This window comes from Brachyistius frenatus, unplaced genomic scaffold, assembly GCF_029030835.1.
Source record: "Brachyistius frenatus isolate BFR_SWC_R1_liver_20210118 unplaced genomic scaffold, ASM2903083v1 Contig_10, whole genome shotgun sequence".
In the NCBI taxonomy this organism is placed as follows: domain Eukaryota; kingdom Metazoa; phylum Chordata; class Actinopteri; family Embiotocidae; genus Brachyistius; species Brachyistius frenatus.
In genome coordinates, this window is record NW_027210609.1 from 1,993,563 (window position 1) to 2,016,801 (window position 23,239).

Here is a 23,239-nt window from a genome sequence, read left to right on the forward strand (position 1 = left end):
ATACTTTTGAAAGCAATCTGTAAAAAGCACTATTTAGTTGTACTTTAGGTCGTTTCTTTCATCAGACAGCGAACTGCAGCAAAACGTTACTTGTCAATTTAAATTTTTCCACTGCTGCTAATTTATATACAATTGTTTTTAATCGACATACTGCTGATAAAAACAACGCTGTTTGTAAAAAAAAGCTTTCTTTCGTAATGGACCCGATCGTAATGGATGTCATCATGGACCAAAATATGGGCAGCTCAGGAGCTGAAACGTCTTTCAGATTTGGACTGAGCTTGTACACGGCAGTGAAACAACGCTCAACATGAACTTTCCACGGAGCTTCTTGAAACTCCGAAAAACCGAAATGACACTGGCAGGATGAAGATGAAGCGACAAATAGACGCACTCATTTCGAGACAGTATGCTGAATGAAACTGACGTAGCTCCGCTTTACCTGGAAGGAGCAACGTGAAAACCAAAACACCATGTGTCCTCTACAGCTGCATGCACAGATAGCCTCGATCCAGACGGCTCTGTAGGCCTGCTATTTAAAGGATGGGTGATTAAGAAGCAAACCAGGTCTGACCTTTGATTGCGGGTGCCGACTAACGCTATGGGCATTTTGTTAGTTGAAGCATAAGGTCTGGCAGGGTTGGCAATTTACAGTGTTTAGCTTTAGTCATAAATTCAACCTTTTCATGGTGACTTTACGGCAAAATTGAGCACGAGGGTATACGATTATTAGACAATTATCAGCTCCTCATTGCCAGTCCATCATTAAAAATAACACCGTGACTTCATTGATTAAAAAAAAAAAAAAAAAAAACTGCACAAGTTGACAGCGGGGCAAATTAGGAGCTCAGTCATCCATCCTCTAATAAAAGGCCGTGAGGATAAGGCAAGGACACCGGTTTGTATACAGCTGCACTCAAATACCACAGCGTGATTAACTAATCAGTGTATGCACTGTGCGATCCCAAAACCTACTAGTAAAAAAAAAAAACCTCAAGGGGGGGGGGGAGGAGAGAAAAGCACGCCCCGGGAGATTTCTTGCACACAGGACCAAATATTTAACCAACACCGTCTGTGCCATCTCAGGACAAAAACCAACAACAGAGAGAGTCTGGAGATGGAAAAAATAAATAAATAAATAAATCAGCAGCGTGAAAATCCATCCGAGACATGTTGGGGGTTTTTTTTTGTTGGTTTTTTTGCACTTGTTGATCGTCCAGCCGCATGACAATCCCGCCATTCAGGTCGAGAGGTTTTACATACGAGGATCGTTATTTTATTTTTCTTTTTTTTTTCTTTCTTTCCCGGAGGAATTTAATAGCCGCCTGAGAAACAGACGATTGACAGACGAGAAAACACACTGCAACAGCTGTGAGTCAAATACCGCAAGAGCACGCAGGAAAAGCCAGATGACACTGTGGGGGCTTCACACACACACACACGCACGCACACACACACACACACACACACACACACACTTCACGCTTGGACACACAGCGTCTCACGTACCAAACAGCTAGCTAACGATAGCTGTTGGGAGGGCTTGGGATAGGTCATTATATCCACCTAACGCGAGGGGAAACACGCACACGCACACACACACACACACACACGCACACGCACGCTTTACTCTGGCCCCGGAAAAAGCGCCGACAACGCTTCTGCTAAAGTTAGCCGGCTACCAAAACTGGCTAGCTAGCTGTCAAAGTTGCCCTGTCAGTTGTCACCGGTTGCGCGGCGCTGCTAGCAGGCTAACGCAAAGAGCTGTCAACTTGGGGAGAGTTGCACCAACGCGGCCGGGGGTGTAACTAACGCCGACCGAGGCGGTGGGTGGGTGGTGGTGGTGGTGGTGGGGGGTGAGAGAGAGAGAGAGACACACACACACACCGACTTGGCTCTCTGAGGGAAAAAGAAAGAAAAAAAAAAAGAAAAAGAAAAGGTGTCCCGTCTCTCCCCTCCCCTACCCCCCCTCCACCTCCTCTCTCTGCACGCCCCGCCACGGCGAGCGGAAAAGCCGTGTCTCGGGGCCTTGTTCACCGGGATCAATCCCCGCAACTTCAGCGCAGCTCACTTCCCCGTTAAAGTCGTCCGTTTCGCGGGGGCCTTCGGTTCAACTTCCATGCCCCGCGTCGCTCACTTACTCTGGGTGAAAAGCTGCTGTGACGGCGCGGCTCCCTGTAATCCTCACGGTAGTTTCAGAGTAACTGTCTCCCACCCCTCCTTTTTCCTTCCACCTCCTCTTATTCTTCTTCGGATAGCGGTGTGTCGTCCCCCCTCCTCCTCCTCCTCCTCCTCCTCCTCCAACAGTGTCCTCTGCTCTTGACGTTATTGGTCCTGTGCAAAAAGAGCCGCCGTAGCCGTGTCTTCGCCGGTGTGCCTGCGGTGCCGTGGCGTCCCTCCTCAGCTTCTCTCCGCCTTCTCCCGTTCGCCTTTCTCTCGGCGGCCGAGCCAACATCCGGGACTCTCCCCCCCCCTTCCCTCCCCCTCCGTTTGGGTTAAGTGCCCGGAACTACTTTCACATACGACGACGCACATGAAGGCTTTTTTTTTTTTTTTTTTCCTTTCTGTTTCTCTCGCCACCCCTGCCGCCACAGAAACTAGCGCGCGGTCAAACGCATACGCCCGCAGTTGGAGATAGCGCCCACTCACCTCAAATGATAAACTAATCAATAAAATGGATCTATTTAGAGAGCGGTGTGTGTGTGTGTGTGTGGGGGGGGGTGTAACTCAGTAGGCAAGACATAGCCAAATAAAGACAGAAATGAGAGGACACAATATTATTGATATCACAGAATAAAAGTAGAAAAGGGGAATCTGATAAGATACATTTTTTTTAAAGGGTTTATAAGTCATTGCTAATAATTGTATAACTCTTTATTTGAAGGGTAATAAGTCATTTACTAATGACCTAGAATTACAAACCATTACAAAGAACAGGTTTCCAGGTTGTGCAACATCCATTAACCGTGTGTAGTCTATTCTTTTTTTTTTTTTTTTGGTTTGCAGTTATTCAGTCTGCAATCCATTCATATAGCTATTTTTGTGGAGTTTACACTTTCTAATGAGCCTTGAAGTCTGCAGTTAGCCTGCATGTTATTAAGTTGTTATTTAATGTTTAAATTCTCAGCAGATTATTCCAGAAGGTAAATCGTTTTAAAGACATTGTGTCCTGCTGCATGAGAAAAACCTACCAGATTATTATTTCAACAACCTGGAAGTTGTTTTTATTATCTACAGTTAAGTATTTATTAACCATTAATAAAGCCATTAACTTTCAAACCCTGTATAAAGGGTACCTTAAGTGAGACTTGCAAGAGAGACCCAAATGCTGATGAAAAAACATCAAAGATTCAGGTTCATAATTAAAATGTGTAGCTTTTAGGGGTGTATATTTTGAAGGAAGGATTTTATATTCTGTGTTAATAGAAGCATTATTACTTTTGACTCCACCAGAAACTTAAGAGGTTACTAAGGCTATTGCACAGTTTTAATTGTATAGACCATAGATGCAAAAAATATCCCTTATCAAAGCACTTTTAATGCAGCAGTATGTCCCTGACTTCCCAAAACCTGAGTCTAAATGCTGATAAAAAAAATATATATATATATACTGAATGGACTTTGATGTGTTAAGTGCCATGAAATAACCTCTGTTGAGATTTGGCGCTATATAAATAAAATTGAATTGAATTGAATTGAATTGAATTGAATTGAATTGAATTGAATTGAATTGAATTGAATTGAATTGAATTCATTCATCCTTAACCTATAGAGTTCAATTTAAATAGAACAAGTTTTAAAAGAGCATATTACCCATTATTTACCATCATGTCTAACTTTCCATTATGCAATGTAAATTGCACTTAAGGTTACTTAATAAATTCCAAGAGAAAAATGACCAAGGATATGTCCTCAATGTCCTCGGTGGTATTGTAGTAGTGAGTTCTTAAAGTCCTTGTCCAAATTTTCTATTCTTCTCTATAAACTATTTTTATAAGTTCTTATGCAAAAGTATTGTAACAGGCTACCATAAAGGCCAATATTTCTAAGAGTTTAAAATATGCAGGCCTATATTTGATTTTTGCCACCATAGGTCCTTTCATTCAACTCTTTCTGTGTGTCAGTTTAATAATTAGTATACCAGCTCATTAAAAACCTGGACAGACTCCTTTTTTTAATCTATTCAAACAAAAGGTAAGAAGGAGCTAGGAATTTGTCATTTCTTTTTTACTAACGTGAATTCAACACAGAGCTCTGAAAGTGATCAGGCTAATCAGTGCAATCAAACATTGCTGTAAAGGTAGCAACCACTCTGACTGTCTATTCAGCGGTGCAACAGCGCCTCTTATGGGTTGATCACTGGGACTGCTGCTAATACAGCCTCAAAATGTTTGGTAAAACAATCGATAATCTATAATCAAAACCTTTACAGTAACAATGACTGTGCCCCGCCCTTCAGCTGTAGCGTGCCCCCGTAGACCTAAACAGAGTTTCTATACAAAGATCACTGACGTTGATAAAAAAATAAATAAAAAAAAAAGCTTTATAATCTGACGGATATTTCACACAGATTTTCCGATGTGGCTTCTGCAAATGTTCCTCAAGTTTCACGTCGCTTTTGATCCCTTACAAAATATTTCATTTAGCAAAGCACTCACTGACTTATAATATAAGTTTGTCCTTCATTAACTTATAGCCAAAAGAAATAAATAGGAAATGAATAAACTGAAAAAAGAGAGTAATTTCAGTTTTGTACTGGCCTAGTTTATAAATCGAACAACAAACATGACTTTGTATGAAACAAGGGTTACAAGTAATAATGATGGAACACATGATCACATAGTCAGATATAACAGACAGTAATTTAGACGTATTCACCATTGTATTCTTTAATTTTATACCTGCAGGTTTAGATATAAATCTCAATGCATGAGAAATTAAAATAGATGAAGTTTTCTCCCCTCAGAAAACTTGTGGTTTAAATTTACCCGAAATTAGTTGTCCGAATGTGCATCCATATCCATTTCAAGCATTCTCGAGAAACGGAACTTTCAATTAATGCAGTTCCTAACCTTATAAAACCAGCCTATTTATAAAGATCAAAACGAGTCAGAAGATCAACATCAAACAATTCAAGTTGTGTCTTTGTCTCAACACGAGCTGACTCAGTGGGGCAATCCAGACAAAAGATAACCTTTTAGAGAAATGCCCCTTGTTCTCTTTGAGTATGACTGGTGATGTTAATGTGTCGCAGTTTCACACCTCATGAAAGTGAGAAATAATTGACTGCTTCAACCTGACTCAGGTACCGTGTTAATGGCAATACCGTCTGCGGCCACAGGTGGCGCTGACGGCTTTATACTGCGTTTATAAAAACCAAAGAGTTGAGCTCAGTGGTTTCAGGAAGTGAAGTTGTTGTTGTGGTGGAGAATCATTAAACAGAATCACCGCACAATCCCAAAGTTGGGCAGTTTGCAATTTTCTCTGTAAGTATAAAAGACGTCGTTTTTATTTCATTTAAGCTTCCAAGTCACGGCGGCAAATTATTGAACAAAATAACGTTAAACTGTTTGATGTTTTTGTTTTCCTTTTTGGACAAGAGTCTTACCTGCTCCGTTCCTCTCACATGTCTTATTACTAAACATAAAAAGGAAGTGTCCATCTTACTTTGTTGTGGATATACGGATCCGGGGTTTCCTGTAGCCTGTCCGCTAACCACAAGAGACTTTTGCTTTATTACCAATGTTAAGATCAGGGCTCAGGAAGTTCACTCCTGCACATCGCGAGGTTTCGGTTTAAAAGCATTTAAATTACTGTAATAACAAGTACTATAGACATAATGAGATTAAAAGATTTTTGATCTGAATCACTCGATTTTTAGTGAGGCAGATTCAGAGAGGTGTTGATTTGGTTTTGGAGGACGTAGTTTGTGTTGCTGTTGAACTGCACTGTGTTTTCCCATAAACAGGACATGGCACTATATCGACATTATATTGATATTGTGATATGAGACTAGATATTTTCAGTCTTAGAGTTTGGATATCGTAATATTAGAATATGGGATTTGTCTTGGTTTTAAAGGCTACATTAAAGTGATTATTTTCTGATTTCTATTTCTTTATCCATTTTTTTCCCACAGTATTGATGAATATTTATCAAAAATCTCATTGTTATATGTTGTGAAAGCACCAATAGTCATACCTTAAATATGACTGCAACATTGTTCCTGAGGTATTTGGTCAAATAATATCACATTTGATTTAATCCATATCATCTAGCCCTGAATGAAAAGTATTTCTGTTATGTAGTCTATCCTTACAGCAGCTGGAAGAAACATCTGTTAAAGGGTAAAGCTGGACAAATTGCAACGTTAGTATTTTAGAATAAAAAAAAAACGTAAACATGTAATGCATATTTTGATAAGGGCTCCTCAAAGATTTTGGACAGCCATATCTATTGATTCAGACATGTTAGAGTTATAGAAATAACTTCGTTGCATTCTGGTCAACAAACCTATGGAATCAGTTTCTTCTTCTAATATCTACTTTTAGCATTTCTGTATTGCCTTTTCGTTGAACTCGTCTGAAACATGCAGATTAGGGCTGCAAATAGAGTTTCTTTTCATTATCAAATTAATCTGTTGATTATTTTCTTGTTTATTCAGTTAGCTGTTTGGTCTTTAAAAAGTCATAAAATGATGAACAAATTTGAAGCAGTGTTTCCCAAAGCAGCAAAGAGCAGCAAAAATGACTTGTTTTCACCCGACAAACAGTATTCAACCAAACGATGTTAAGTTTTTGATCATGTAAGATGAAAGGAACCAGACAATATTCATATTTTAAAAAAAACCGATTAACTGAATTTCAAATTAGTTCGCAAATCTATCTGTTGATCAATTAATCAACTAATCATTCCCGCTCTAACGCAGATACTGTAGTATTGGCATTACATTACTATTGTTCCAATAATCTCCATTATAGTATTCTTATCATTATTGTTGATGATTATTGCACTTCCATAGTGTTAATGGACATGAGAGACAGAAAAAAAAAAAAAGATTGAATCTGGTGCACCAGATGAACATATCTAGATTTTCTTTGTCTCTAATGTTTATTTTGATTGCAGGATTTACAGGTGTCATATGTCAGCAGCTACGTCTGCTTTCTCCTGTATATCCCTTTTTCCATCATCATTATTTTCTTTGACTTTACAAAGCTCCCTTTAGATCAACAAAACACATTACAAACTGGTTTAACTGGTGAACTAATCTGTTGATCTGCAGAATGTGTGGATTTCCCCTTTTAAAAACAAATGTGACGGACGTCAAGTCTCCCATCACTCCTCTCCGGCACCGTTTTTCTTGATGACGTCCCTTCTCTCTCATCAGGTGATGGCTGAACCCAGAATATCTTCTATTGATGGGAAGTTAGCCGAAGAATTTGCTGTTCCCTCCCATGTTGAGGAGGTCAAAGAGAAGATGGCTGCTTTCGCCGGGTATCACGCAGCGGCAGGTCGCAGGGTGGTTCTCATCACGTCAGGAGGCACCAAAGTTCCCCTGGAGTCCCGCACTGTTCGCTTCCTTGATAACTTCAGCAGCGGCAGACGAGGAGCCTCCTCAGCAGAGTATTTCATAGATTCCGGCTATGCTGTCATTTTCCTACATCGGCATCGCTCCCTCTACCCCTACACGCGCATGTTCTTAACCATAAACATGCTGGATGCCCTTCAGTTCAGAGATACAGAGGGAGCATCTGGTAACACTGGGGAAGTTGTGGTTAATCAGCAGGTGCTTCCAAACATTGCCAAAGTGTTGAAGCGATACCACGAAGTGAAAGAGAGCAGACTTCTTCTTCCCATCGAGTTCAGCACTCTGTCAGAGTATCTGCATCTACTCAAAGGAGCAGCCCAGGCGCTCAGCACAATAGGTACACATTATCAATCATTTATTTACAGGTTGAAGTTGTGCTCCTGCTGGGTTCAAAATCAGTTCTGAAATGTTTATTCTACACATAGGATCAAAGGCCATGTTTTACTTGGCTGCAGCAGTGTCGGATTTCTACATCCCAGCCTCCGAGATGCCTGAACACAAAATCCAGTCTTCTAATGGACCCCTTCAAGTGAGTGAAATAGGAGAATAAGTAATGCTGTGCATGGAAAGATTCTTTTTTTTAACCGTGCTAATGGCTCTATGGACAGCAATGTCACGTGATTCACCACTTTAGTCAAAGCTGAAATATCTCAAAAAATGCCTCGATGAATTGGCATAAACAGATATTCCGGGGTCCCATGTGGACGAACCCCAATTATAATAATTCCATAAATATCAACAATAACATGTATTAGTTGCAACTTCTGAATGGATTGCAAGGAAATGTTGTACACAGTCATGTCCCAAATTGTTATCATGTTGGTATTCCCTTTTTATCAGCCACCTTTATCAGGTCTTCATTTTTATTTCTCCATTACTGTTGTGATTAAATACCTGGAGACCTTACATCAATCTTTAAAGCCTTAACTATACGTTGTGCTAATTGGAAAACACATCAAAAATGAAGATGGTGAACACACCAAAAATACTGCATAGCTGCATTTAAGCATGCTTTCGTTCTTGCTTTGCGGCCTCTCAGAGCTGCTAGTAGACTCCAAGTCTTATTATTATTAAGAATACTTTTTTTCCCCCCTTCAGCTCAGTATGAAGATGGTCCCTAAGATCCTGTCTCCCCTGGTGAAGGACTGGGCACCTCAAGCATTTGTCACATCCTTTAAGCTGGAGACAGATGCCGCCATCCTGCTGGACAAGGCTCGACGGGCTCTGGACACCTACAGGCACCAAGCAGTGGTGGCCAACGTGCTGGACTCTAGACGGGGTTATGTGGTAGTGGTGACCCAGGACACTCAGGCTGAGCTGATCCTCACTGAGGAGGACGTGAAGAATGAGGTGGAGATAGAGGAGAGGATAGTGAGCAACCTGACATCAGCACACAACAAGTTCATAACCCAACCATAAGGTTGACGGTATTTATCTGCTCGTCTGAGTCACCGATGGAGGCGTCAGTGGTTGTGTCCGTGCTCCGTCTCTGACCCTGGGCTTCAGTTTGACTTAAATTCCTACATGCCTGTTCTGCTGACCAGTTCCTGTATGTTCAGTATGTTGTATGGCTGCACAACCTGAGTAATAACTAGCTGTAAACACACCATGCCATCCATGTCTGTTTCACATGTTATAATACTCTTCAATGGGATAAGATGCAAATTGTGGACAGATTAAGATGTTTATTCAGTGCCTGGTAATCCCAAGCAGAAAAACATTGAGGTTATACAACAATGACTTACAGTTAAATAATTGGTGACATGCTTTACTATAAGGCTGACCTATAATAAAAACTTTAAATTACAGTCCGTCGGTATTTTATCAATCTCATGGCTTTGCTTGGCAGCATGTTTTGGACGCACCGATTGTTACTTAAGTTTGACGCTCTTCTTGACGCCAGCACGAATACCAGACTGCTCTCCGCTGTATCTGGTCTCCTCCTTACGAACCTCACGGACCTGGTGAATATCAACAACAGATTCATCTCAGCAATGTTTGACATACCTTTGATTAGAAGTCAAAGCTTTATGATATACTTCAACAGTGCAATAAATATTTTCTCCTCCTTGTGTGGAATACAAACCTGGCCCTTTCTGCGGATGTTAGCCCGTCTGAACTTCTCTCTGTGCTTGACTCTGGGATTACGGTCGATTTTCTTCCTCTTTGGTGTGAGCCCCTTGTTCTTGGCCATCTGTGGAATACAACATCATTAGAATAACTGTTCAAAAAAAACAAAAAACCAAAAAAAACACAAAGTCTGACACGGCATGCATTAATAGTGTCTTGGAGTGCTATACATTGAAGTGTATTTTGGAGACAAACATACACACACGTATATGTATAAACATACATATATATATATATATAGCAAATAATGATTATTTAAAAAGACACGTGAGCAAGGATGAGGAAAAATCTTTTTGAAAGCTCGCTCTGATGTACTTGTAGATTTCAAGAACATCAGGCAGACTTATGCAAATGATATATTTAAAGCCGTATTGTTGAAACAACTGCATATCCACTGTAATCCATATTCTTGACTACACAAACAGACCCAGCAGGTGGCACTCTCAAAGACCAAAACATTACAAGACAGTCCACATACAGTGAAGATAAAGGCTTCCGCAAGACTAAAAGCTGAAGTTAATCCTGTTTATAAAATGTAAGCCCGTATAAATGATCAATTCAGAGTTGTTTAATTCCCTTATGGCCAACTAATCAGCGGGAGGAAATACTGAATTTCTGCCAAATGTTTATTGTCAACTAGTCTGATTGGTGTTCTGTTATTGATCCAGTCAACACAAATTCCGGACTGAAAATACGAATGTTTCAGTGTGCGAGCGGTCGTCACTCAGTACCTGGTAAGTGATTCCTCTCTTAGCATCTGGGTCCAGCCCTTCCTCCTCATCAGCATTCTCCTCCAACCTGCAACAAATTTAGAATTTATCAGACCTGCAGTTGATTTTGTCAGAACTGCTGTTAGAAGACTCGAATTAGACTTACTCTTCAGCCTCTGGGTCGTTGCTCTTCCTCTTCAGTTTCAACCGCTCCTCCACATCTCTGTAGAAACGCAAAGCTGCTTCCTCGTCCAGGTCAGAATCGGACTCCTCTTCGACCGCAGGATTAGTTTCTCCAGAACCCTACGTCCAGTGTGGATTCATTAGTATTCAAGTTTTCTGTTAAACATTAGCAACAGCTTCAAAGTGAGGATGGCGATGCCCTAAAAAACAAACAAAAAAAACCCCTCAAATATCTCACCTTTTCCTTCTTACTGGAGACTCTGGTCTTCTTGCCCTCTGCTTGCTCGCTGGTGTCCTTTTCTTTCTTCTCACCAGCTAGTAGTTTGTGAAACTCTGGCGCAAGCCGAGCATCAACTGCACCGAGTTCGTTGATGAGCTGCAAGCAGGTAATAAAGAGTCTGTAAGACGGAGGATTGTTTTGTGATTTCCTTTTGTATGCGTGTCTGAAGACATTTCATGATCCCGTGTCCCATGACAATGCTATTTTTATATTACAATATTACAGTCAATGCGGCCGGGGTATGCAAAAAGTGTCACAAATAAAAGACTGCAAGGTTAATGACTATACACTCTTGACTACAGGGTTTGTTAAATGTGCTTTTGGAATAGCCCTGTGTTAATATCAGCGTGTGGACTTGCATTTCTGTAGGTGAGCAGTCTTTCGATCACGGGGTGGTGGTGAGCAGGGATTCGTTTTGCTTTCAGCACCAAGTAGAAACTGATGTTTGTGCAATAACTGTTGAAGAAGAGAGTCGGGAGTCATTCACTGACTGACTGTGACGTGACTGTGTCACATGTAATTACAATTTAAACACAACTTACTTGAGATAAAGTTGCTGTTTTGTCTTGAGGTAGTCGGCTCCCTTCAGAAAACAAAGTGTCAATTGTTCAGAGTTACATACTGGATTTCCCCAACTGCACAGCATCATCAACATCAACAACCGCATTTGCACTACATTGTACATATATATAAAGCCAGTTAAGCATCACTGTGGTGGTTGTCGTTTGTTTTATTGTTTTTATTGTAACGTATGTATTCTTTTCTTGTTTCATCTTTTTATTTTGCACACCGTGGGACTGTGAGAAACAATATTTCGATCTCTCTGTATGTCTTGTACATATATGGTGGATTGACAATAAAGTTGACTTTATCATGTTTCTTGCTTCCAACACATGTCCAAGTTACACAGCACCAAACATTTGTCCCTTATGTACTCTACAGCTACACAGAAAAAATATTACTAATTTTGATGATTCTGTACTAATACATCAACATACTACATTATAATAAAAAAATCTTAAAAAAAAAAAAAAAAAAAGAATCAAATATGACACCTCAGTCTTCAAGGAATCTGATCATGATCAGATTTCAGAGTGAATATACACAACAATGGCTCATACAGCCCCGTGTTGAGAGTTATGGGAACAATAATTTAGTGCTGATTATAAACAGGCGATAGATGGTATTGTCGTACAATACGATCCTGCTCATGCTTTTCGACTGAAGGGTCGACATTCATTCAGTCAGGGTTTGGTTGAAAACACCAACACCAAATGTCCTGAGTTGCCTTGTAACAATCTGATCTAGAAAATAGCATCTGTGTTTCTACCTCAGTGATTATAGAAGTGAAATCAGTCTCATGCTATTTTATGGCCTGTTCATCTATGATGAAAAATTAGAGACACCTATATCAAACTTCAAATTCACCATAATATTTTTAGGCCACTATGGGAAAGCAAAAAAACAAAACAAAGTGTGATAACAAAATTGACATATCACCATCAGTTAATGCAGCAAATGTTTTAATGTTTACGTATTTTCAAATCTACCAATTAAAAAGCAATATTTATCCTTCATGTGGAGTTTCTGGCCACATTGCAAATATAAGTCCAATATTCATTTTCATTTAAGATTTGGTCTCTACCAACCAAAACATCTTGCTCTCGAGGTGCTAAATGCTGAATGTTCAGCAGCTGGCCGCTCTCTGTGTCTGTCAGGTAGTGTACAGTGGATGTTAGTGCTTTTTCACTGAATACAGTTGCCTGTTGTGGCTGAAAGCGGCGCTGTGAGAGCGGTGGGAGGCGGATCAAAACAGCATAGTTGAAGCGGTACAGCCAAACAGTGAGCTAAAACTAACTTTGAAGCTCTACGTTGCTGAAGGGAGCTACAGACTCTGGGTTTATCACAACTAGTGATCTCTTCTACTTTGTCAAGTTGTTTGGGGACTTTTTTGTTGATAAATATACATATAAAAGCCTATATAATAATAAGTATGGCGACAAATTCACAGATAGAAACGTAGCCAAGTGCCCTCACCTTTCCTGGTGGGATCTTCCCGTCCTTGACCATTTGTACGAGGGGCTGCAGCTCATCCTTCAGTTCAGCAAGCTGCACACGTCACAGAAACAGAAGCATCTCATATAATTGACATGTTGATCCTGTGGCAACTCTGTAAACATCCAAAGGCTCTTTAAATTCAAAGTTGGTTGTGTGTTCTGCGTGCGTGTCTTACCTTTGCCTTGAAGTCCTGAATGAGTTCGAGCAGCTCAGGGGATTCCTTCTTCAAAAGCTTCATTTTTTCCTTCTGAGACATCTGCTTCAGGTCTTTCACAATCCTCTCTTCTTTTTCTACAGTCTTGCTTTCATCCTTCTCCTCCACAGCAAATTCCTGTATTTAGGCAGTCATGTCGCACAAAAATAATTCATTTAAAAAAAAAAAAAGTCATCATCATCATCACACAATGAGTTAACTGTATGTGCTCTTGGGAGAGCTATGAAAAAAAAATACCTGAAAAAAGTTTAAATCATAATCCTCCTCGCTCAGATTTTCAGCTAAACGTTTCTGGATATTTTTGGCCTCTTCTTCTTCCTCGTGCTCGTCAGCCTCCAGCTCCTCTTGTGATTTCCCTTCTGTAATAACATAATTAAAATGTCGCATGATCAAAAAATCTGCCTCACGGGCGAGAAAATAATCACAAATTGCCTCAAATATAAAGCTGGGGATGAAGGATGCTCACTGGTGGTCACGTAGTCCGAGTCATAGAACATCTTCTTCTTGGTGCCCCACGCCATTTCATTAGGAAGATCTGAGGAAGACGACATACCTTTAGTCAAACAGGCTATCTCAACAGTAGAGCAAGCACTCAACAAAAATGTATAATTTTATATTTACCTTCATCCTTTTTCCCCTCTAGATCACTTTCCATGTCTGTTCCCTCATCCTCAATTTCTCCTTCTTCCTCCTCCTCCTCCTCATCTGATTCAGAATCGTCCAGGGCCATCACTTCCTCCTGTGTAATTCAAATGAGCTTGGATTTGTTCATGAAGGGCATTCATTATCTGGGGTTAAATACAAGCAAACACATAAACCATCACCTCATCATCCAGGTCCTCTTCGTCGTTCTCCATTTGAACACCGCGCGCGAGAAGTTTCTGTGGCGAAAACACCCCAGCAGAGAAAGTTAAGAGAACATAACAGCAGCAGCGTTCACTCACAGAACAACGTACGAGATGAACTCACTGCAATCTTGTCATCATGAAACGCATCGATTGTGTCCTTCGTGTAATTTGACGATTTCTGAAAAAGAAGAAAGGAGATACTGTTAAAAATAATTACCTGAGAGTTGATGTGTTGACGGATGTTAAATGGTTAAAAGGGCTTTTTGATGCAGAATTGGCAGACCAAGTTGAATCATGGTCACGTTGGCCCTCAACGTTATTCATTTCACCCGTGACCGGTCATGATGTTTTGGTTCATCGTTGTACATATCGTCGAATAATAGTTTTTATAAGCAAGTAGCAGTTTTAAGCGGTGTAAATCCTGAACTCAATAACATGGAGAATCAACTTTAGCTAACTTTATTATTATTTAATTACTAAGGATTGTTTTTTTTTTTTATGTCACACGTGCACTCCTCGGTTGGTCCTGGTACACAGTGTTAACTGTAAATACTGCACACCAATGGTAAAAAAAAAAAAAAAAGTCAATACTTAAAAAGTTTAGGCAAACTAAATCTGAGGAAAATACAAAGGGAAAAATAATACATGAATACATTTTGAAATACATAAAACGACAACTAACAAGGAAAATGTTAAGAGAAGTAATTCAATGTAAATAAATACAAAAGCAAAACAAAACAGAAACATCCACTTATGTCACATTATCTCCATTACATGAATTGATGCCAACATTTATTCTTACTGTTGTTTTTAAAAAAAAACAACAACAACAACAACAACACGGACAGAGGCTGTAGGAGCCCATTCTCTCAGCGGAGTGAACTACACTAGCTCTGTAGACAGGAAACATCTGACCTTATCAGGGACAGGCATGTTCTTGTAGGCTTCAGGGTCATCTTCATCATATCGCTCCGTCTTTTTTGGCCTCTGGATTTGTTTACCCCTAAAAGTAACAGAGGGGAGACAGAGAAGGGATTTTATATATATATATATATATATATATCTTTGCATCTTTGCCCTGCAGCATTCAGAGATCAATGAGAAACGTGAGCGTCCTGGACCAAAACCTACGAACTTGCAAGGAGTACGGTAGGTAGAGGTTATTACAGCACGCTAACTGTTTATGACCTCCGAGAAAATACAGAAAAGGACTGTATTACAATTTAAAGTGGATAACAACAACATTAACGTCCACGCGCTGATGGATTTCAGCTGACTTTAGCCAAACTCACCGTTTTGCTCGAACCATGATGGAAATGAATTAAGCTGGCCTTGGTCAGCAAACAAAACCCCCAGAGCTATAAAGGTATCAAAGACGCCAGTGATTATGACTGCAGATTAAACGAAAAGAATACAGTCCAGGTTGCGATGAACACATTTGATTTCTACAGCGGTTACCATGTGCTTCCGTGATTTCGTCTACTTTTTCAGTGGAAACTGCGATCCGAGAGGAACCGTGAAGGACGCACACCGCCACCTGCTGTACTGGAGTGGGAACGTTACCACTATAAGTGCACAAGTTAGTTAGACTGTATATACAAATGACACTCTTGCAATTTAACAATATAGATGAACCAGAAAATTTACTCGGTGGCTGTTTTCCAAATGATTTGTAAAAAAAAAAAAAAAAAATGCTGTTTCTTTAAAAAAAAAAAAAAAATAGGAAGAAACTAGATTCTGTAGGCTATCTGATGATGATACGTGTTTGTGAGATGAAGATTGTTCATATACTTGTGGGTATTAAAATCTTTTTTTTTTCTACAGATGTCTGTATAAATTATAAATTACTTGAATCTTACTGCAACGTTTGTCTTTCGGTTTTATAAAATCAATAACAAATAACACATACAAATGTTTTTTTTATATTTTGTAATTTTGGGTATTTGTTATGTTAAAGCTAGTCTGTGGCCGTATTATAGTTTATTTGTTCTCCATTGTTCATTTCACAATGTGAGCCAAATACGCTCAATCAAAAAAAAAATAAACCAGAAGTTTTATTTACTGTGTGTAGACTGTATGTGTACACTGTACTAACACCAGAGGTGCAGGTATAAAGGTAGGAGGGTCACTGTTGTGGTCAGGTGTTTGACCCGGAAGGGCAATTGGATCTTTGACCGCTGTGGCGCTAAAGTTTGGATGTCGTGCTGTAAATTTTATTTTACGCAGTGTGGAAACAATAAAAAAGGGTCGTCACATTGCAAACGACGGAATGGCCTGCAGATTCCCCACTCAACCTCAACATAACGCACCACAACAAGTAGCTGACGTAACATCAAGGTAAGTCCAGCACATCTCACTAGCTTGAAGATACTTAATTACCACACAGCATTATGGTTTCTGAGGTTTTGTTTTTTTTTTCTCACTCTGCCAGGATTTATGGCAACTTTCATGTGTCTGCTGTGTTTTCTATTTATTTTCCTGAGCCTACAAAGTGTGACTTTAAAGGATGTAATTCTAAAAAAAAAACTTGTTGCACCTTTAAAAAAACAAAACAACACCATTCATTAAAGTGCCACTAATCCTTCAAAATGACATGACCTCTGTGTCCTCAATGTTGGCTACATCCCTGCTGTTTGTTTCTACAATAAACCTTTTACACACTGTCTATAATATGTCTACATGTCTATAATCTCTTCTTCTAGTTGAGAAACTACTGGATGGCATAACTCCAATTTTACAGCAGGCATTCAGAGATTAAAAACGGTTGACACTATTCATGGTGAGCAGCATCAGAAGTATTTCATTTATTTACAGCACACTGTTTAAGTGAAACGTGATCATAATCAGATTCAGTAGGACGTCAAATCAACAGTGAAAACTTGTATACATTATGTAACAATGGTCTTATTTTCAGAGTCACTGTCTGTTTTTGGTTTTTAGTTTTCAAGTAATTAACACTGCAGACGTCATGTTTATCCACCGCTGCTGGCAGCTGCCTTTCCTCAGTGACAGAAGATGTTGTTCAGATTTATGCCGCTCCTTATTCCTGTTCTCCTTCCCTCTCTGTTATCGACCTCCTCCAGTCCATGCCGGCAGCATGACTGGTGCTGCGGGGCCTCTCTCTGGCCAGAAAGGTTCTTGGAGTTCTGTACAATGCAGATTTCACCTCTTCGTTCCTCCTCTTCATCAGGGCTAAAGCAGGTGTCACGTAATATGGGTCCACCTGCCCAGGAAACACAGATTGACAATAACAGTATCAAATATTGTACAGTTTTGAGGGAATGGCACATTATTTGAACATTTAGAGCATCTACAACAATGAATTGCTTCTCAAAAAGTAACAGTTCATGCTTGTTATTCCTGACCAGGTAGTCGCAAGGTGATTAAACAGATTAAACACTTTTGGCCACTGCCTTATACATTTTATATAACCTGACAAAAAAGGATTTACTGCTACTCACAACTCATAATAGCTATGATGTGGGATAGAGAGTCACAAGTTGACACTGCTTCAGTTTAAGGGGCCACAAGTCAAAAAGGCAGAAAACCACTGCTTTTTTTGATTAATACTTCATAAAGTAATATCGACATTACTTTTGATTTAATAAATATAATTTATCAATATTGTGAACACCAACTCTGTTTTGTGCAGAGGTGGATATTTCCAAAAGTAAACAAATAAAAGCCACACTGTCCTGATACTTGTAGAAAAAAAAAAGAAGAACTATGTTTATTCATTTTCAAATGTTTGGGTGAAACGACCCTTTATGAGTGTTTCTTCTACTGAGATGCATTAAAAAAGTAAAATATCTCTAAGCACCAAAACCTTTCTTTTGGTAAGAACTGTCTTGTCCTCCATCACTTTTTCAGACATATAATTAAAACAGATCTACACACTCAGACTGACCTTAAACCTCGGCACTGGGGCTCTGCTCTCATCATGATTCGTATCTGTGTTGTGCACGCTCAGCTCCATCGCGGGCCGGGTCTGTTCCGACGCTGCGTTTGATCGTCTACCGTGCAGTCCTGGAGAACTACGCTGTATCCTCTTCATTATGTCACTCAGAGAGCTGTAGTTCTCCGACTGCGGCACCCTCAAGATCACAGGTCTCTGAGGGGAAAGAGATGCATCTCAGTTTCCCCGGGGGCTTCGTATTGAGATTAACACGAGTGTTTTGACAGCCAAGGTCAGTTACTTACTCTCGAAAATGGTGTGTTCTCCACTCTGGAGCTGTTTTCATCTGTTCTGCTCTCCTCTTCCAACACAGACTTCCTCACTGAGCGCTCTCTTGTCTCCGTGGAGGAAAGTTTGTGTGTCGGCTCTGTGGCTTTATCGTCACATGTTGTTGTATTTCTGTCATGTAAATTTGAGTTGTTTTCTTTGGAGAGTTGCCTGGAAATGGCTTTCTCTATCGTAAACTCCAACCTGCAGGAGAAAAAAGAATATTTTTTTATTTTATTTTGGATGACATTTTAGTATTAATTCATTCTGTGTGTCTCCTTTAGCTTTTTGATGTCACCTTTTCATTATCTCTGTAGTTGCCGGGTCTGCTGACACGGGCTCTTTGTTGCTGTGAAAATATTCAAAATCCCAATCAAAGATTGGATTAAAAGGAGAGAAGAAAAAAGAAACAAAGAGATCTAACTGTCTTTAATGAGAATTATGACAAAATTGGCGGTAACAATGCTCACTTGAAAGTTGTTGATCTATCTGAAACACCGGTTGTCGCTGGAAAGGCTGTTTCATGTAACCTGCCGTAAAAGAAAAAAAATGACCAAGGACGTGGAACCAACCTGCAGCACTAAATATTAAAACTACACTGCTCTCCACAGGGGAAATTACACAAACAATGACAATATTCTAAAAAGATGTTTTACTATTTTGGTTTAAGTTTTTGCAAGATGTGAATTGTAGTTGAAAACTAAAAAAAAACACTTTTCTTAAAGCATACAGCAAAGTTGCATTTGTGGAGATGGGAATTTTAAATATGTCCCCTCAATGCTGTATACAACTTTGAGGTATCACTAAGGATGTAAACTAACGTTTGGTTTAGTCAAGAGTACCTTCTCTCCAGCAGTTGGTTTCCATTGTTGGTGGGTCCTTCCATAATGGGTTTGTTTTCCTCAAACAGCATGTTGGGCTGCTGCGGCATTTCCTTGACCATGATTTCCTCGTGTTGCTCAACAGGGCTGCGGTTTCTCTGAACAACACCCATCGCTTCCCAGTCCAGGAGGAAATCAGCAGGTGGGGATGGAGGGTGAGTTATCTCAGGCTCCAGAGAGAGCTGTTTTTGGAACCTAATATCTGATAATTCCTTTAGCTGACAATGAGGCACATTTGCATGGGTACCTGTGACCTTCCACGTGTCAGGCACCGGGAGCGACGCTGCAAACAGGATTCTGAACTCCCGATCAAATGAGTCAATGACTGGTCCACTTAAAACAGTGATCAGCTGCCGGTGCAGGCGGGCGTCCGTCCATGTGAGGCTGCAGAGTGCAACAACAGCTTGTTATGTCAATCTGTGTCACGTGTAAATGAGAAGAGTTAAAAGGCAAGTGTGTTTACCTGTAGCTGCCATGAATCACTGTCTCTAAATCCACCAAGAGGAACTTGTCTTTCATTTCGCCGACCACTATTCTTCCTGCTCTCGAACAAAAGGTTTTCCCTCCAAGAACTCGGACACGCATGTTCTGTCAGATCACAGGTTCAAGTTGAAACTCAATATATTACACTGAAAATCGTTTAGCTGTGACAATATGGTCAGCTTGGAGTTGCATTTAATATCTTGCATCATACACAAGGATCATAAACTGGACCAATATCACGTGAGGCAGTACTAAAAGTAAAGCGGTATATCCCCTTATAGGATGTGTCTGTTATTGAAATGCAACCTGCTGCCATTTTTAGAATGTTGTCGAGCCTCTCTGAAGAAGCCGCTCATACTACTGTGATTAAAATGGACGTAGCTTTGTTGTGCTTCATTTTTGTGGATTTAAATTTGGCAGAGTTGCAGATAAGAGTTTTTAGAACCAATTCAATAACATTAGTACTGACTCATTGTTGTAAGATATTATTTACACCCACAAGCCATAACTTTAAAACCAACGTATAATACAATAGCCCAGCGATAAATCCTCCTTTCATAAAAATGATAATGATCAGTTGCTATTCAATTTGATTAAGAGGTACTGATCTTATTCATTGTTATTTTGAAGACTTAAATGTGTTATTATGTTGAACTGCTCTGATTTATACTGAGAGGAGTTCCTAATATTTTGTCCCTAAAATTTAAATGAATTGAGTTGACAGAATATTAGGAACACCTCTCAGTGTAATCGAGTACAGTCAGACAGCAACACATATCACAGTCTGACACACCTGTCTCACTCAGATTAAATAAAAAAAAATGAACATTATGATCTTCATGAATAGAGGATTTGTTGCTGGGCTGTTGTATTATGCATAATGCTTCACCTGTTAGTGGTTTTAATGTTTTTTTTCTGATTGTGTATTCTCTAATTTAAGGTTTATTATTAGGTGTAATTTTGTTTTAAATGTTTTGCTGAAATTTTTCAAATCTCCCTTTGGCCTGGTGGTGGGGAAAATCAGCCTCATTATATTTCAAATTTCTCCCGAGTGTCTCCTGTCCATGGAGCCCACAGTGGTTCGCTTTGGCCATGTTGTTGTGGAATTTAGGTATTGATATTTTTTCCACTTTTGTTTTCTATACTAGTTGGCACATGTTCATGAAACACATGTTCAGCTAAGTCTGATTTTAGTATCATTATTTTTTGCAGATGTGTAGTCTTAAACCGAACTGAAAATCTGATCCAGTTATAGAGCTAGAGGAGAGGTCAGGGGTTATCAGAGTTATTGGGCTACATCATCTGGGAACTATAAATGTCTGGACCAAATTTGATGCCAAAAGTGTGTGGGCTTCATCCTCTCAGGCCTATGAATCCATGTACACATTACATCCAACAGAGATATTTTGGTCTGAACCAAAGTGTTAGATCAGCCAACTCTGTCATCCCTCGAAGTCATGCTGAATTTTTTTTTTTTGCATCAGATTCTTTAAGATTGGCAAGCCAAAAAAGATTAAGAGGTTATTTTAGATAATTTGACACCTCAAAATTTGTACTTCCGCTCAGACATGCTTATCTAAGTCAAATATACACAGCGTTCATGAAAAGAGATTTGTTTTCCATTTTGTGCTCAACCTCAGGCGGGTTTTTCATCCCTGGCTGAATGCTGAGCAACCAGTATGTGCGGGTAAATTTGCATGTTACATTCCTAACATAAGCATGCCAAAGTTAAAAAAAAAAAAAAAAAGACACACTCGCGTTTTAAGAGATGCCTCTAAAGAGCATATATGCAGTGTGTCAAATTTTTAACGACTCTGATACATGTTTACTTCCACCCAGTTAAACAGAACCTAACCGCATAATGTGCTAATGTGTCATACTCAAATATCAGGTGTGTGCTGGTATGTAGGTGTTGACTCACCGGATGCCTCAGCCTGTTGAGCGTAAAATTCTCCTGAATGGACCTTTGGTTCAGGATAATGTAGACAGGGACACCCCGCGAGGCAGCGTAGTGTAAGTCACTGATTATTGCACCATCTGTCAATCTGTCTGTCACAATGGCAATCACCTGCACAGCACACCAAATGTCACTCAGCCTGTAATTGGTTGGTTACTGAGAAAGAGAGACACTTTTACAAATTTTAACCTGTAACTCTGAAACTAACTAAAATATCCTACTGATTATCTGATGGAAGAAAAGAAGAAGAAGAAGAAGAAGAAGAAGAAGAAGAAGAAAAAAAAGTGTCTGACAACCGTCCAGGTACTAAATAAGTACAATTGAAGAGGAGACTACAAAGATCATGATGTTTTAGTGCAAATTCTTATTCTGGGAAAAAAAAAAAAATGTCCTGCGTTAAAATGTATTACTTCACAGTTAAGCTGCATTTTAATGGAGCTGTGTAGGTTTCTTCATGTCTGACCACACTATATACTGTCAAAGAGTTAAAACTGAAGTAGCGCATTATATTTTGTTATTGGATTATACTTTTTTTTTTTAAAGCAAAATCTTAATTTGCAAACCAGTGACTAAATAAAACTAAACCGATGAAGCAAAAAGTAAATTTCCCTGTTTGGTGTATGAAGTCTCACTTAGCGCTCATGTACGTCACCTCTTCTCATATGAAATGATTTGCGTACTTGGCTGGCCTTTTGTAAGTGTCGTCTGATGATCTCTCTGACAGAAGGATCCCCCTCAGCTGGAGGACTGGTGTGGACTGTAACGTTTCCCGTTTGCACCCGTTTGGTGTCTCTTTCAGGCCATCCCAGGTCCAGGTCCGGGGTTGGCATGTCTGAGTGGCAAGGGAAGTAGGTGTCAGGGAAGTCCTCCATCTCTGAGCTGCTACCCGCTCCATTCTCCTGTTCCACCTGTGGCCGGTTATGACGATAGTTCTGAGCCCAGCTGGTTATCTGGCCGACCTCCTCAGCGGATAAGAAGCAGGCGGAGCGCTTGGTGCCGACGGAGCTGTTGAAGGCCTCCGGTCCGGCGCTCAGGAGTCTCTCCACTGCTTCCCGCTCCCTCTCACAATGGAGGAACTCTGCGCAGGACTCATCCACCGGCAGGAAAACAACATTCTCATCCAGACTCTGCTCTTGGGAGTTTGACATAACTTGTGCGTCTCTGGGAATAAGTGCAACCTTTCAAAGTCCCCGACACTGACAGCAGCTGTGTAACGACAAGACCGCCCCGGGCCAGCTGATGCCCCCTTTCAATCTAGCTGAAGTGATGATTTCATGCATTCCTTTGGAAAGACAGTCACGCTATTTCCATGTTAGAAAGAGCTGTCCAGGAACACATCCAATATCTTGACGTTGCCGACAGTCTGTTTTGACTTCACTCCTTACTTGGCCTTGGCCCCGAGAAAACAAAAAACAAAAAATTATGAGTTTAGATGATCAGGTTGTCTGTCAGCTTAAACAAACAAACAAAAAACAAAAAACCACACACAGGCAATCAACACATTGTGATACTCACCTCCTGGGCAGTTTAGTCTCTCAGTCAGTCTTTAGTCTTCCATGGAAGTTCTGAGACGCTGTGCTTCTTTCCGTGTCCGCTCCCCTGCCTGTCATCTAATTCGTTGTAGCCCTTCCACTCCTTACTGACATTGTTCTCAGATTCCAGACATTCTGTGCAGGTGACAGATC

General features: G+C 40.1%; 4 protein-coding genes across 9 annotated transcripts in view; 1 reads left to right on the forward strand and 3 right to left on the reverse strand.

Moving 5' to 3' along the window:
• The window catches only part of foxj3 (forkhead box J3), a 72,668-nt gene extending 70,225 nt beyond the window's left edge, over nucleotides 1-2,443 (reverse strand). For all 4 annotated transcript variants that reach the window (XM_069690833.1, XM_069690832.1, XM_069690829.1 and 1 more), the window contains exon 1: nucleotides 2,142-2,443. The gene's annotated coding sequence lies outside the window, so the exon portion shown is untranslated. The remainder of the gene's footprint in view (nucleotides 1-2,141) is intronic.
• Nucleotides 1,195-9,660, forward strand: ppcs (phosphopantothenoylcysteine synthetase). Of its 2 annotated transcripts, none has more exons than XM_069690836.1 (4): nucleotides 1,195-1,371; nucleotides 7,388-7,925; nucleotides 8,014-8,117; nucleotides 8,687-9,660. In XM_069690836.1, exons 2-4 carry the CDS (start codon nucleotides 7,391-7,393, stop codon nucleotides 9,005-9,007), a joined length of 960 nt encoding a protein of 319 aa, XP_069546937.1. In that variant the 5' UTR covers nucleotides 1,195-1,371; nucleotides 7,388-7,390; the 3' UTR covers nucleotides 9,008-9,660. The 2 variants fall into 2 exon arrangements, with proteins under 2 accessions (XP_069546937.1, XP_069546936.1); XM_069690835.1 differs by lacking the exon at nucleotides 1,195-1,371 and adding an exon at nucleotides 5,407-5,486.
• Nucleotides 9,460-15,493, reverse strand: utp3 (UTP3 small subunit processome component). The gene is made up of 16 exons (XM_069690834.1): nucleotides 15,304-15,493; nucleotides 14,927-15,014; nucleotides 14,133-14,189; nucleotides 13,988-14,044; nucleotides 13,785-13,902; nucleotides 13,630-13,698; nucleotides 13,401-13,522; nucleotides 13,125-13,280; nucleotides 12,929-13,000; nucleotides 11,434-11,474; nucleotides 11,251-11,347; nucleotides 10,850-10,987; nucleotides 10,595-10,731; nucleotides 10,450-10,516; nucleotides 9,675-9,782; nucleotides 9,460-9,549 (listed from the first exon to the last, which is right to left on the reverse strand). Exons 1-16 carry the CDS (start codon nucleotides 15,318-15,320, stop codon nucleotides 9,460-9,462), a joined length of 1,434 nt encoding a protein of 477 aa, XP_069546935.1. The 5' UTR covers nucleotides 15,321-15,493.
• Nucleotides 15,494-16,795: 1,302 nt separating this feature from the next.
• On the reverse strand, nucleotides 16,796-22,731 carry fam83e (family with sequence similarity 83 member E). 2 transcript variants are annotated; one of them, XM_069690582.1, is made up of 10 exons: nucleotides 22,235-22,731; nucleotides 21,519-21,665; nucleotides 19,578-19,702; nucleotides 19,362-19,498; nucleotides 19,076-19,229; nucleotides 18,704-18,763; nucleotides 18,532-18,582; nucleotides 18,212-18,437; nucleotides 17,919-18,122; nucleotides 16,796-17,234 (listed from the first exon to the last, which is right to left on the reverse strand). In XM_069690582.1, the coding sequence occupies exons 1-10, from the start codon at nucleotides 22,700-22,702 to the stop codon at nucleotides 17,052-17,054; spliced, it is 1,755 nt and encodes a 584-aa protein (XP_069546683.1). In that variant the 5' UTR covers nucleotides 22,703-22,731; the 3' UTR covers nucleotides 16,796-17,051. The 2 variants fall into 2 exon arrangements, with proteins under 2 accessions (XP_069546683.1, XP_069546682.1); XM_069690581.1 differs by having other exon boundaries at nucleotides 19,076-19,498.
• Between the last annotated feature and the right edge of the window lie 508 nt (nucleotides 22,732-23,239).